This window comes from Cynocephalus volans, chromosome 4 (assembly GCF_027409185.1).
Source record: "Cynocephalus volans isolate mCynVol1 chromosome 4, mCynVol1.pri, whole genome shotgun sequence".
Classification (NCBI taxonomy): domain Eukaryota; kingdom Metazoa; phylum Chordata; class Mammalia; order Dermoptera; family Cynocephalidae; genus Cynocephalus; species Cynocephalus volans.
This window is the reverse complement of record NC_084463.1, coordinates 73,078,166-73,092,294: the sequence shown is the minus strand read 5'-3', so window position 1 is coordinate 73,092,294 and position 14,129 is coordinate 73,078,166. Positions and strand designations below refer to the sequence as shown.

The 14,129-nt window shown below is 38.3% G+C and overlaps 1 protein-coding gene across 1 annotated transcript in view; it reads right to left on the bottom strand.

The window, feature by feature from the left end:
• Positions 1-14,129, bottom strand: part of TRPC6 (transient receptor potential cation channel subfamily C member 6) — a 131,049-nt gene that overhangs the window by 30,904 nt on the left and 86,016 nt on the right. Inside the window, exon 3 of the mRNA XM_063094302.1 lies at positions 421-603. Within this exon, the coding sequence (XP_062950372.1) occupies positions 421-603 (183 nt within the window). The remainder of the gene's footprint in view (positions 1-420; positions 604-14,129) is intronic.

Genomic DNA, 14,129 nt, shown 5'->3' with positions numbered 1-14,129 from the left:
CAAATAAAAATACAGCTGGAGGGGATTCTAGTTCACTCAAGGAGGAATTGGAGGCATTGGTCCCAAATTGAAAAAAAGGAATAAATGGGAAAATGGAGTTGGGTCTGAAATAATGATGTTCTTATCATATAACAAATGCCTTATAATTTGGGTGCATGAAATCACTGTTATGTCATTAGCTGAGTCAAGGAAAGTGGCAATCACTGCAATGTTCTGTATAAATAAGTCTAGATTTTAAAGAGTGGCATTCAGTGTAGGTTAAGTGTCTCACAACTATGTGCTTAAGATTCATTAGAGAATCTGCCTAGTGCCACTGTTGATTAGGAAAACCCAGCTCAACCTAACAATGCCAACTCTTTATCCTTATTTGGCACCAATAAGAACTGAAATAATGTAAAGGGGCTCCATGCCTGACCTTACTTTTTTTACTTCATATTTAATGGCAAGTTTTAAACGGCTAAGATTTGGACGACCGTGATCACCACTGCAAAGCGTTTCAACATCTCCATTCAGAATGGCTTCGACTTCTTCAGTATTTCTGCACAGATCAAGGAGTCCAACGACAAAATCTTTGCATTGCATTGACAGTTTTTTGTAGTCATTCTAGGAAAGACAAAGCAGAACAAAAACAATAATGCAGAAGTAGCACATTTTACTATGCTACACATTAGAATTTTTCAGAGACTTGCAGGACTGTAAACTTCAAGAGAAAATTTTTAGTTTTAGTTTTATTATTCATTTAACACATTTTAATTGCTGTTCTGCTGACTAACTTCTAAAATATTTTAGGACCATTAATATTTTCTTCATACCCTAAAAAAGGAAATTTGCCTAAAGCATGATCAAAGTTATTTAAAAAGGAGTATGCTGTGCCAAATTCACCTGTTGACTCAGGAGAAATATAAAATAACCAACGTTTTCCTCAGCACAATTATAGTATTTTGTATACATCATATCCATTGTGGTCATAACTTATTCAGCTAGGTACATGATATACATTTGGTAGATCTTTAGAAGAATTTATAAACTGTGTTGGTAAACTTGAGAAACATAGAACATTTGCAAAGTTTTCAGGGAAAAGCAAGCACATATTAATTATTTATTTGACAAATTGTTATGGAGGAACTTTATGTACCAAGCACATGATCAAAAGATAAGATCTAGATATAAAGTCTACAGATTGAGATCCTTCTCTGTAGAGAAAAAGAAGTTTAATGAAAATTCTTTCATTCTAATTTTGTAGCTTGTTGCTGATGACCTAATCTTCTGTTGGGAAGACTTAGAGAGTGCAGGTCATATCAAACTACCATGAAGTCATGTCATCCTACTATACAGCATCTATTCATATCTTCATTTGAGTCTTTCTAATATTTCCTTCCTCTTTATTTTCTTACACTGAAATAAGGCCATGTATAATGATGGAGTTTGGATGTGTTGTCCCCTCCAAAACTCGTGGAAATTTGATCTCCAATGTGGCGGTGTTGGAAACTTATTGAATCATGCAGGCGGATCCCTCATGAATGGATTAATGTTCTGCCTGGGGGAGCAGGGAATGAGTGAGTTCTCGCTCCATTAGTTCCTGCAAGAGATTATTGTTTATAGGACCCTGGCACTTCCTCTCTCTCTTGCTTCCTCTCACCATGTGATCTGCTTGTACCTGCCAGCTGCCTGCCACCTTCTGCCATGAGTAGAAGCAGACTGAGGCCCATGCCAGATGCAGCTGTCCCAGAATCATAAGCCAAATAAGCCTCTGTTCTTTATAAATTACCCAGTCTCAGGTAATTCTGTTATAGCAACACGAAACGGACTAAAACAGGTGGCGAACAGAATGCTGATAGAAATGTGGACAATAAAGACCATGTGGATAATGAAGTCTCAGGTAGGAATGAGGAACTTATTGGGAATTGGACAAAAGATCACCCTTGCTACACTATAGCAAGGAATTTGGCTGCATCGTGTCCATGCCCTTGGACTTTGTGGAAGGTGGAACTTAAGAGTTGTGAACCAGAGCATTTGGCAGAAGAAATTGCTAAGCAGCAAAGCATTAAGGATGCTGCATGGCTACTTCTAACAGCCTGCTCTGAGTTATGGCAGCAAAGGCATGATGTAAAGCCAGAAATTAAAAGGGATGCAGAGAGCAAAGTTTTGGAATATTTGCAGCCTGGGCATGTGGTAGAGAAGCAGAGAGCAGGAGAAAAACACAAGGGTGAAGCAGATAAACTGGCTGCTAAAGACATTATCTTGGCAGTGAGGCAGCCAGATGCTAATAGCAGAGACAATGAAAGGAAAGCCCTGCAGGCATTTGAGAAGTCTGAAGGTTGCCCCACCCATCACAGACCCTGAAGCCTAGAAGGACTTTGTTGTCCCAGAGGACAGAGCTGGGGCACAGCTGCCCTCAGGATCCTGTTCCCTGCATCCCAGCTGCTCTGGCTAGAGTGGCCCCAAGTGTGGTTTGTGCAGCAGCCCTGGAGAGTAGCCTGAAACCTCAGTGGCGTCCACGTTGTATTGTCTGCAGGCCAGCAGGACATGAGAGCACTGGAGGCATGGTAGCCTCCACCCAGATTCCAGAGGATGTATGGAAAAGCCTGGGGGCCCATGCAGAGACCTGCCACAGGGGCAGAGCCACTGCAGAGGACATCTACTAGAGCAATGCCAAGCAGAAAAGTGGGGTCAGAGCCCCCACACAGAGCCTCCACCAGGGAAATGTCTAGTACAGACAATGCAGCAGGGCTGTCACCAGGACCCCAGAACTTCGGGGCCACTGGTAACATGCAACACAGGCCTGAAAAAGCCACAGGCACCAGCATGGCCCATTGGGCTGTGTCTGGCAGAGCTGTGGGAACAAGTCTGCCTGATGCTTTGGGGGCCCAGATGCCCAATAGTGCTCAGCATGTAGGACTTGGAGTCAAAGAACATTATTTTGGAGCTTTAAGACATAATGCCTGCCCTGCTGGGTTTTGGACTTGTTTGGGGCCTGTTTTTCCTTTTTTATGGCCTATTCCTCCCTTTTGGAATGGGAATGTATACCCAATGCCTGTTCCACCACTGTTATTGGCAGTAGATAAATTTGGTTTTGACTTTTACAGGTTCACAGCTGGAAGAACTTTTGCTTTTGGTCTAGGATGAGACTTTGGACTTTGGACTTTTAAGTTGGTGCTGGAGCAAGCTAAGACTTTTGGGACTGTTGGGACAGAATGATTGTATTTTGTATGTGAGAGTGACATGAGTTTTGGGGGGCCAGGGGCAGAATAATGGAGTTCATGTGGAAATTTGATCTCCAATGTGGCAGTGTTGGAAACTGATTGAATCATGGGGCGGATCCTTCATGAATGGATTAATACTCTCCCTGGGGGAGTGGGGAGTAATGAGTGAGTTCTCGCTCTATTAGTTACTGCGAGAGCTTGTTGTTTATAGGACCCTGGCACCTCCTCTCTCTCTCTCTCTCTTGCTTCCTCTTGCCATGTGATCTGCTTGTACCCGCTGGCTCCCTGCCGCTTTCCGCCATGAGTAGAAGCAGCCTGAGGCCCGTGCCAGATGCAGCTGTCCCAGAATCGTAAGCCAAATAAACCTCTCTTCTTTATAAATTACCTAGTCTCAGGTATTCTGTTATAGCAACACAAAACTGACTAATACATATAACCAAATGTTAACCAAGAAAACCTATTAGTTAGAGCTTGTTGTGTTGAAGGTGGATGATAATATCTCATTTAATCTTAATAATAATCTTGCTCAGTTATGTTAAATAGTTTGTCCAAAATCACACAGCCAGTGAGTGTCAAAATCAGGCTTTAATCCTAATCTGTCTGGCCCCAAACCCTTTGCCTTTGAGAATAAGTCTCTTCTTTGTAGTTGCTTTCCTATTTTGATCTTTGAAACAACTGGGGGACAAGTAGGGCAAATACCATTCCCATTTTTGCACATGAAAAAACTAAGATTTCCTTAAGTCACACATTCTCAGTGGCAGAGCTTGCTCTTAAATCCAGCTTTGTAGACTCCAAGACAGTTGCCTCCCCATCCTGAAACTACCAGTGTGTTCTAGGATGAAAACCATCCCTTAGAAAGATCAAGGAGGAAGATGCTGGGGAAACGTGTGGTTCTGGATGTCATCGAATAAGGTAATATTTGGGAAAGTCCATATGGAACACAGCTTTATACTGAATACGTGTATAGCACCGACTTAGGCTCCTCTCTGCAAATCATGCCAAGTGAACAGTTTAGTAATATAGAACAGGCTACACCTTGTTAACTGCAGGTCCAAACAGATTCTATAAAAGAAAATTGATAAAGCAAGTTATGTTTTAGCTGAGATCAGCTCAGGTATCTCTTAACAGGTGTCTGGTCAAATAGTGTAAACAGGTTTGCAAGGAAACAGCTTTGCCCCTTTCATAAAATAGTCAGTTAGGGTCATGGGGACAAACGAGATATGGAAGTGCATATGTTGTCTATGTCCACTATACTATAGTATAGTGGTCATAGTGTAGTGGTTACGAGCTTGGGCTTTTAGAGCTAGACATATCTGTAGTCAAATCCCAGCTCTTCCATTTATTAGATATGAGACCTTAAATAAGTTAAAACACTCCATGAAATAGGTGCTATTATTAAGTAACCAGTGACTTTTCCTTTAAAATTTACTCCCTGCCTAAATTGCTTGTTCTTTCAGTACATTTCCATAACTAACCTCCCATTCTGTTTCTTCTTATCTGCCTTTTAAGATAATGCCGCTGGCATAGGAGTCCCAAGTTGTGTGCCTGAAGTGTTTTTGCAGGACCATTGGAGTTAGCTTGGCCCAATGAAAACCAGGCTATACTGGTTGAGTCCACAAACCTCTCTACTGAGCCCATGCAAACGTCTGATGGGTGATTTTTTGATGTCAGAGGCCGAAAACTGCACTTCCAGATCCTGCTAATGCCACTATTTTCTAAACATGCTGAGGCATGCAAACGGCTTGCGTCTATGCAGATCCCTGAAGAACTTCTTCAAACACTTTAACCAATCTTGATCTCCCATACCTCACACCACCCCTAACCACTTCCCCATAAAGATCCCTTCCTTCCCAATGGGACAAGACTTAGATGTATTTCTCACATCTCCTTGCTTGGCCACCTGGCAAATAAATCTTTTCCTCTGCTACAAATACTGGTGCTTCGATGTCTGGCTTTCTGTTGTGCACAGGCAAATGAATCTCATTAGGTTTGGTGACAATTACTCCCATTCAACAGATGAGAAAACTAATGCTTAGTGAGATTGAGTAAGTGTTAAAGACATCATGCATGCAAAGACTTAGTATGGTGCTAAGCATTTAGCAAGCATTCTATAAAATTTAACTTTTATTTTAGACCATCAAAGGCAAGATCTGAAAACAGGCCATCTCTTGACATTCGTAAGATAACATAAAGCCATGACAGAATTTAATGCACTTGGCTTTTTTTTTTTTTTTTTTGCATACAGAGATCAATTGTAGAAGTATCCTTAGTCCTTTTAAAGGAAACAAAGTAGCAGTCAAAATCAATGCTCTCTAGCTAAGAAGGTACAGGTGAAATAAGATATTTTAAAAGAAGAGTATAATCCTTCAAGTGTGGGGTAACATTTTTTAGTAGAAACCATGTGGACTGAAAAAGTGAAGTGCAGGAGTTTTGTGGTAATACTTAATAGCTTAACCTAAAAAATTTTTCAAATTCACTGTTAATTCTCAAGACATATTCTTAAGCAAAAATACCTATTTAAAAAAAAGAAGAGAAAGAATAAGACTCTGCTTTTAGAAACACATGTTTTTTTCAATTTGAAAGTCCTTCACAAATGTTTTTATACTTTAACTTTTCTCAAATTGGCGTGTAAACTCACTTAAAATAAAAAGTTGGCAGCAACTCATTAGACAGAATGCAGCACTGCGATTTTGGTTCTTTGAAAGAAAAAGGGAAGCTGACAGGTTGACTTAAATCTGGGTCATGTCTTTGGGCCACACACCCACACCACACGTTAATAAATTAGCAATGGGTGCTTGCCTATTTACCCTTCCGTTGAAAAGAGATGACTGATAGTGAACTAATAAAACAGAGTTTAGAGACTATAAAAATAAATAAAAATATCCTTAGCCTTTCAAACAGTTTTTTAAGTTGTATTTTACATGGTAGAAAAGATGTTATGATTTGTAATTTTAATCGCTGGCTCTTCTTTCTATATAGAGAATGAAATTTACTTCATAGAAATTAAAAGAGTGAGAAAAAAATACTTACCTTGATTCTCAGTAATGACCTGTATGGGCTTTGGAAAAAGGCAGACCTGGGTTTAAAACTAAGCTCAGCCACTTACTAGCTGTGTGACTGGACAAATGACGTAATCCCTTAAATCCTGATGTGTAAAATGGGTGTAATACTAGTACCCACTTCTTCCAGTCACTGCGAAGATTACACAAGGTAATGAATGCCAAGTTCCCAGTACAGGGCAGTGCTGATCAGTGGCAATTATTACTGCTGTTTTCATTATTTCACAAACAATATCCAGCTCTTCTCAGTCCCTCATCATAAAGCTATGCTAACAAATATAAAGGCATGATGGAATTCCTGGGTATCATCTGAAAATATATGGAAAATAAAACAATTATTCATTCATGCGTTCTTTCAATGAATATTCTATGCACAAGTGCTATGATAGATACCACAGCATTACTAAGCCAGGAGTTTTGTAAAATGGGATTATGTACATGAAGATAAGTATATATTATTATCCATATAGTGATGAATTGATCAGCCATGCTTCTTGGGACCCAGTGTAACTCTGAGGCTTTCCTCTCCCTCAGGATAACTCACTAAATGACACATTGATCATGTCACAGTTGACGTGGTAATGATTAACAACCATTTATAGAGCACCTACTATGTGGGGTTGTGAGGGATGCAAACATTAATCAGTCATTTTTATCCTTCCAAAAAGGTAAAAGGAAATGGGATACGATTTCAAAACAATAATTGAAGAAAAACATTTTCCTAGATGTGTCAGGTGCTACTGGCTTTTCCCGTGATGGTTACCACCAGCAGTGGCTGTCCATTTAACTTAATGTAGTGTTTGGTAACCAGCTTTTATTCTTCCCTCTGCATAGGAATTTTCAGGTCCTATTGCAGCTGTGAAGCTTGAACACCAGGGGTGATGGTGAACAGGCAGTTTCAGGGGCTGAGGCCACACTTACCTTCCCTCTTTAACTGTCGACTTGTCTCAGAACTAAAATTCTGCCAGAAGGGAGTTTTCTTTGCCCATATGTTTCAAGCATGATAGGAAATTCAAAGGTGAGAATACACACACACACACACACACACACACACACACACAAGCACACACACAACCATACCACTTGACTGCATGTATTTGATTCCATACCTGCCTCTCTTGAATAGATTCAAATGTCCTTCAGGACAAGGACTGTCTTACTCAACTTTGAGTCCCCATACCCTAACATGGTGTAAGGCACAAAGTCAGTAATCAACAAATTTTGTTGACTAATGTAAAGAAAAGAACATGGCTGGGTACAAATAACACCTGGATTTGAATTCCTGCTCTGCCCCTTAATAACGACATATCTTGGAAAGATTAATTTATTTTCTGGCCTTCTCCTAATCTCTCCTAATTATGAACTTAAATGCTGCTATATCATATGGTTAGAGTATAAATCACTTAAAATAATTTGTGAAGCTCAATAAAGGTACATTTCCTCCTTCCTCTTTGGTCGCTGCCCCAGCACTGTGCTTCTGATGCTGTGACCCTGCCCATGCAGGCTACTTTGCATGAAAGTGACACCTTTTGTCATCCTGTTAAGGTCTGATACCAGCCACACCACATCTCAGCTAACCAAAACTACCTTTTAATTCAGCCAGTTTCTTGGAGAATATTTATCTTTCAAACAATGCCAGACATTTTTGAACATTATATACCAGAACATAGCAACAGTTTAAAAACAGATATGGCAGGAGTTTCTCTACCCTTCCTCTTTCTCAAAGTCAGCAGCTGAGGCATCTGGAGGACCATGTGCATGTCTATGCACAGAAAACTAAAAAGACATTAAAAAAAAGCTGGAAAAGCTCCCAAAAAGTTATCTATCCAGAATGGCAGAAAAGAGGACAATCCCTGCTGTAAACAAGAGGTTGTTTTAGGGGGGATACAAGGAAACATTGTGTGTTCCTACAAACACCCTAAAATATAAACATGTATGAAAAAGCATTTAGAGACCTAAGTCATAGGTACATATTCAGATACTAAAAGGAAATTAGGAATTTGGGGGAATGCATTTGTTGACAAGAACATTCTTGGTATTGATCTCCTTGTCTTTAAATTTGCTATCCCTTATCTGAGCTTAGATTTGAATCAAGGAGAGAAGCCAGGAGTTTTGTTCTCCTTCTTTAGAATCAAAACCAGTCAAAGTTCTGGCTTTTCTATTTTTTACTGATTTTGTGTTTGTTGCCAACTTCAGGCTTAACCCAATTTTGAGCTTAAAGTGGCCCAAATCTCATGCTACCAAAGCCTAAAAATTGAATTTTTTTTAACCCATTTTCTTTAAAGATCAGCAACTCTCCAAGGCCTACTGGTTTTCTTCTTGTTCCTGTAGCTCCATCTTATATTTCCTCTGCTGTGGTCTGGTGTCATTTCTGCTTGGAGCTAGCTACAGACATGGTGATATCAGCAATAAAGCAATTTATTTGGCTTAGAAGATTCAAGAAACAAGGCTAAAATTGAGTGAGAAAATGCAACTCCCCTGTGGACTATGTGTTATTATGGAAGAGGAGACTTAGAGAAGGTACATATTGAAGCTTACAAAATCTTTGTGAAAGTTCTCATTCTCTGACTGTCATGAAATAGATTAGTTGTCTTCAAACAGAGGTACATAAAGACTTTCCAAAAGCCTATAGAACATTGATAATTTTTAAGGAAATCAATTTCCGTATCTTCAACTTTCCTAAAACTGATTTTCTTTAAAATAGATCTTCTGCTCCTTTACAAAATAACTACCCACCCACCCATTCATGTGCCAAACAACAGAGAATCGTCACCCTTTAATGGTTAATCCAGGTATCTTAAACCCTGCAAGGATTCCTGGATTTCCCGCCTTAATTCACATTTCTGTTGAAGATGAAACTTAGAGATAGAAATGCAACACGTTGCCTCATGTTGAGATATTCCGGATTCAGATGTATAATGCAGTGTGGTCTTAGAAACAAAGATCACTTTTAATGGGATCCTTCATTCTCCAAAAACTGTCAAAGAATGTGCCTCTCTTTAGTGAGAGTCCAGTAAAATTAGAGCATAGAAGGCATCAACAGGGAACTTGAGTACAAAAAATTGCCTTTTCACTTATTTAAATGTAAGTGATTCTTTTAAACTATTCTCAGTATTCATCTTTTAGACGTACCATTAGCTAGAAAGAAAAGCATCTCAAAAGGCAAAGCAGAAAAAGTTAACGAGGACGATTCTTTCAAATAAGACTTGGAATGGTTTCCAGGACTCTAAATTTTCAAAGGACATTAGCTAAAACCCATGGATAAAACTTTCATGTGATTTCTTTCAGATTCAGTGTGTGTAATTCAGTAAGATAGTTATCAAATCACATCAAGAAACATTTTTTCCAACTACAATCAACCCTTTTCTAATTTTATTCTATAAAATCTTTGATAATTTATATATCCTATTAACAAAGATTAAAATAACATGCTGGCTGCCTTATCAAGTAGTTTTTAGCTATACATATATATATATATATACACACATTTTTCTTTCATTAAATATATAGCAAAAGTGTGAACATGACTAATACCACTAAAAATGCAGTCCCAATAAGAATTGCATGTCATATGTTTAAAACTTATTTTTCAAAATTTTTATATATTTGTTATTTTGAACTGGATTTAATTTATGTAGTTTTGATCAAATGTACTAATAAGAGTGGTAATGGTCACTCTTTCCAGAATATTTTCAATATCTAGAGGCTTATGATCACAAGAAATAAAAGAAATTCTAAAATTTCAAATATAAATGTGTCATAGATATACTTTTTTATATGTATGATATATATGTTATATACAATAATACTGCAAAAAGGTTGTGGAAAAATAGAATTGAAAGATAATACAAATCTTCCAAGAACATTTTCAAGTACCCTCGTGTGTGTATGTGTATGTGTGTATGCATTTATATGTGTGTGTGTGTATATGATTATAAGAGACTTTAGAATAAAAAACAACACTAGGAATCACATTTGTGGAAGAAATTACACTAGAAATACAAGCAAAGATGTAACTATTTGAACATTAAAGAAGACACTGTTCACTTTTCAAAATAGGTGACGATGGGTATCAAATCATTATAGTGTTTAGAGTCCACCGAATACATTTGAAAGAGCAATTTAAGAGTTCTATTTTTATTTTTATTTATTTATTTATTTTGTCCTTTTTTGTGACCGCGCTCAGGCAGTGAGTGCACCGGCCATCAAAAAAAAAAAAGACTAGAAGGATATGAGCTGGCATGTTTGCAGTGTATCATTGTTTATTTCTTGGTGGCAAAATTAAGAATGATTTTTTAAATTTTCTTCATTTTTGTATTATTTTAAAATATGGTTGTATATTACTTCAAAATAAGAAATAAGAGGTTATTTCTGATGAGTAGAAGCAGCAGACATAGCAGGAAAGCTCACCTCACAGACTCTAACTTCTCCAGCCCTGTTGGGTCCCACCTCATTGTAAACTGAGGCTGGGAGGCTGGGAACAGATTCAGTGTCACGGTAGCCATGGATAGTGGGAAAACATAGTTTTCCGAAGAGCTTACACACAAAGGCCGTGGCTGCTCCCCTCACGTGAGACTGTTCTTACCTCCACTGCCCAGACTAGTCTCGGAGAATAGAATATTGGTTTTAATGCTTGATGTCTGGTGGAAAAGAAAACATATGCTTTTTTGTTTTGTGTTTGTAAAAGGCTTTAGAAAAAAAAAGGCAAGAACTTCTCTTTCTCCTTAGGCAACACAAGGACCTTTCAAGTCAGGTTTCTAAACAGAAATACTACTGATTGTCAAGTTCTAGGATATTCTTTAAAAAATACTTTTAAGACAGCTACCCTCTGCTGGGGAGATGGTGGAATCCCCTTTGCCTATTTTTGCTTTAGTTGCCTGTGCTTCAGAAGTCTTCTCGATAAAATTTTTGCTTAGACCAACATCTTGGAGTGTTTCCCCTGTATTTTCTGCTAGTAGTTGTACAGTTTCGGGTCTTACATTTAGGTCTTTAATTCACTTTGAGTTGATTTTGATATATGATGAGAGATGGGGGTCTAGTTTCTTTCTTCTGCATATGGATATCCAGTTTTTCCAGCACCGCTTATTGAAGAGGCTGTCCTTTCCCTAATGTATGTTATTGGCACCTTTTTCAAAAATCAGATGACAGAGTGAAGAGGCAATCAGCAGAATGGGAAAAAAATATTTGCAAACTGTTCATCCGACAAAGGATTAACATTCAGAATATACAAGGAACTTAGTACAGCAGAAAAAATAATAATAATGATGATAAGTAATAATCCAATTTAAAAATGGGCAAATGACCTAAATAGACATTTCTCAAAAGAAAGCATACAAATGACTAACAGGTATATGAAAAATGCCCAACATCACTAATCATCATGGATATGCAAATCAAAACCATAGTGAGGTATCATCTCATGCCAGTTAAAATGGCTATTAGCAAAAAGAGAAAAGATAGTACTGTAGTTTGAATGTCTCCCCAAGCTCATACTGGATCTTAACCCCCAGTATGGTGGAGGAAGATGGGTGATTGGATCTCAAGGACTGTGCCCTTGTGAATGGATTGATCCATTCATGAAGTAATGGATTGATGGCTTAATGGGTTGTCACAGGCATGGTTCTGATGGCTTTATAAAAAGAGCAAGTGAGAAGGTTAACTCTCTTGCTCATGCCAGCCTCACCATGTAATGGCCTTGGTCACCACAAGACCCTGTAGAGAGTTCCCACCCAGAAAAGGGCCCTCACCAGATGTGCCCCCTGGATTGTGGACTTCCCAGCCCCCAAAACTGTAAGAAACAAATTTCATTTTTTTATACATTGACCAATTGCAGGTATTCTGTTATCATCAACAGAAAATGGACTAATACAATAACAAATGCTAGCAAGGATGCAGAGAAAAGCGAACTCTTATACATTGTTGGTGGGAATGTAAATTATGTTAATTAGTACAGCCATATGGAAAACTGTATGGAGATGCCACAGAAAACTATAAATACAACTAACATATAATCCAGCAGTCTCATTGCTGGGTATTTATCCAAAGGAAAGGAAATTAGCATACCAAAGAGATATTTGTACCCCCATGTTTATTGTAGCACTATTCACAATAGCCAAGATATAGAATCAACCATCTGTCCATCAACAGACGAATGGATAAAGAAAATATGGTATATATTCACAATGGAAAAAAAACGAATAAAATCCTGTCAATTGCAGCAACATGGATGAGCCTGGAAGACATTATGTTAAGTGAAATAATTCAGGCACAGGAAGAGAAATATCACATGTTCTCACTCATGTGTGAGAATTAAAATAAAAACAAGTTGAGCTTATAGAAGTAGAGAGTAGAACTGTGGTTACTAGAGGCTGAGAAGGAGAGGGTGGATGAAGGACAGGAAGAGGTTGGTTAAGGGATACAAAATCACAACTAGGTAGGAAAAATAAGTAAGTTCCAGTGATCTACAGCAGTGCTAGGCATCTATAATTAACAACAATTTATTGCATGTTCTCAAATGGCTGGAAGAGAGGAGCTCAAATGCTCTTATCACAAGGAAATAATAAATTTTTGCAATGATGAATATGCTAATTACCCTTATTTGATCATCCCACATTGTATACATGTACTGAAATATAACTCTGTACCCCATAAATATGTACAATGTGTCAATGAAAAAATAAATAATTAAAAATAAATAAATAAAATTGCCACCTTCTTTGAACAGTAAACTAACTTAAATTTGAAAATGATATTTTTGTAGTGATTATGCATCTTCATGCAGCGGGAGGGAGGTCCGGGAGGAGTTGGGTGGGGGACACGGGGAATAATTGCTATTTGTGGTAATAGACTTGCTGATAGTATCGATCTGATCATCACATCTTGGGCACAGGTAGTGACAGTTAGTTTTGTGCCCCATGAAAATGATTTTTAAAAGACATTAAGAATAATATGCTACTAAAGAGACTTGTTTTCAGAGAGATTTATCTTCTCTTTGCCTTTTAACCTTCACAGAGGCAGGGCATTAACAATGGCAGCTCCCATTTAGAGGAGCTAAGTAACTGCTGAAGACAGTGGAGCTAATAGAGAAATCACGAATGTAGGGAAAGTACTTCATCCATATACCTCACACTTACATGAGCAGAAAAAGCACGTGGGATGAACAAATAAAGGAATGTCTGGATCTCTAAATCCTCATAATCCTCTGGGGGTCTCCACATTTTGCAAAGCACTTGGGGACAATGAAGAGTTCACATCCTGGTTAGACAGGATTCTTTGAGCCACTGGCCCGCACCTCACTCCATGAGGTCATGCCTAACATAATGGTTATTACACACAGGTCTTTACTCTCCCATTAGATTATAAGCTAATTGAGGGCAGGATTATTGACTGAATGATCTTTGTATTTTGCATATATCTCCATCCTCATCTTCAGCTATTCCCAAAACAATATTTGGTACAAAACAGGGACTTTGTAGGCAAGTGAATGAATGAACAAATAAAGAATGTAATAACTTTCAGTGGTTTAGAGCAAGTGTGTAAACAAGAACACAATAAAGGAAACTAAAATGTTGAAGCCTAACCAGCAAGATTACTAAAACTTAAATACAGATTTTAAAAAATATTAATCAGATTTCAAAGAAACTGCTTTGACATGAACCTGGCAAAGTTCCCTGAAGCACTAAGTCCTAGGAGTCAAGTGAAAAGTAGGAGGGAAATCTGAGACAAGGTTAGAAAGGATGACTTGCTCGTGCTGCACTCTTAGCTCCAGGTAGCCAGAGGAAAAGCACCTTCCTCCATCGTGGAAGCCAAGCACATACTGAGCGTCTCAGCAGCCATTTACCTTCTCCGCCCCTCCCTGGATAGATAG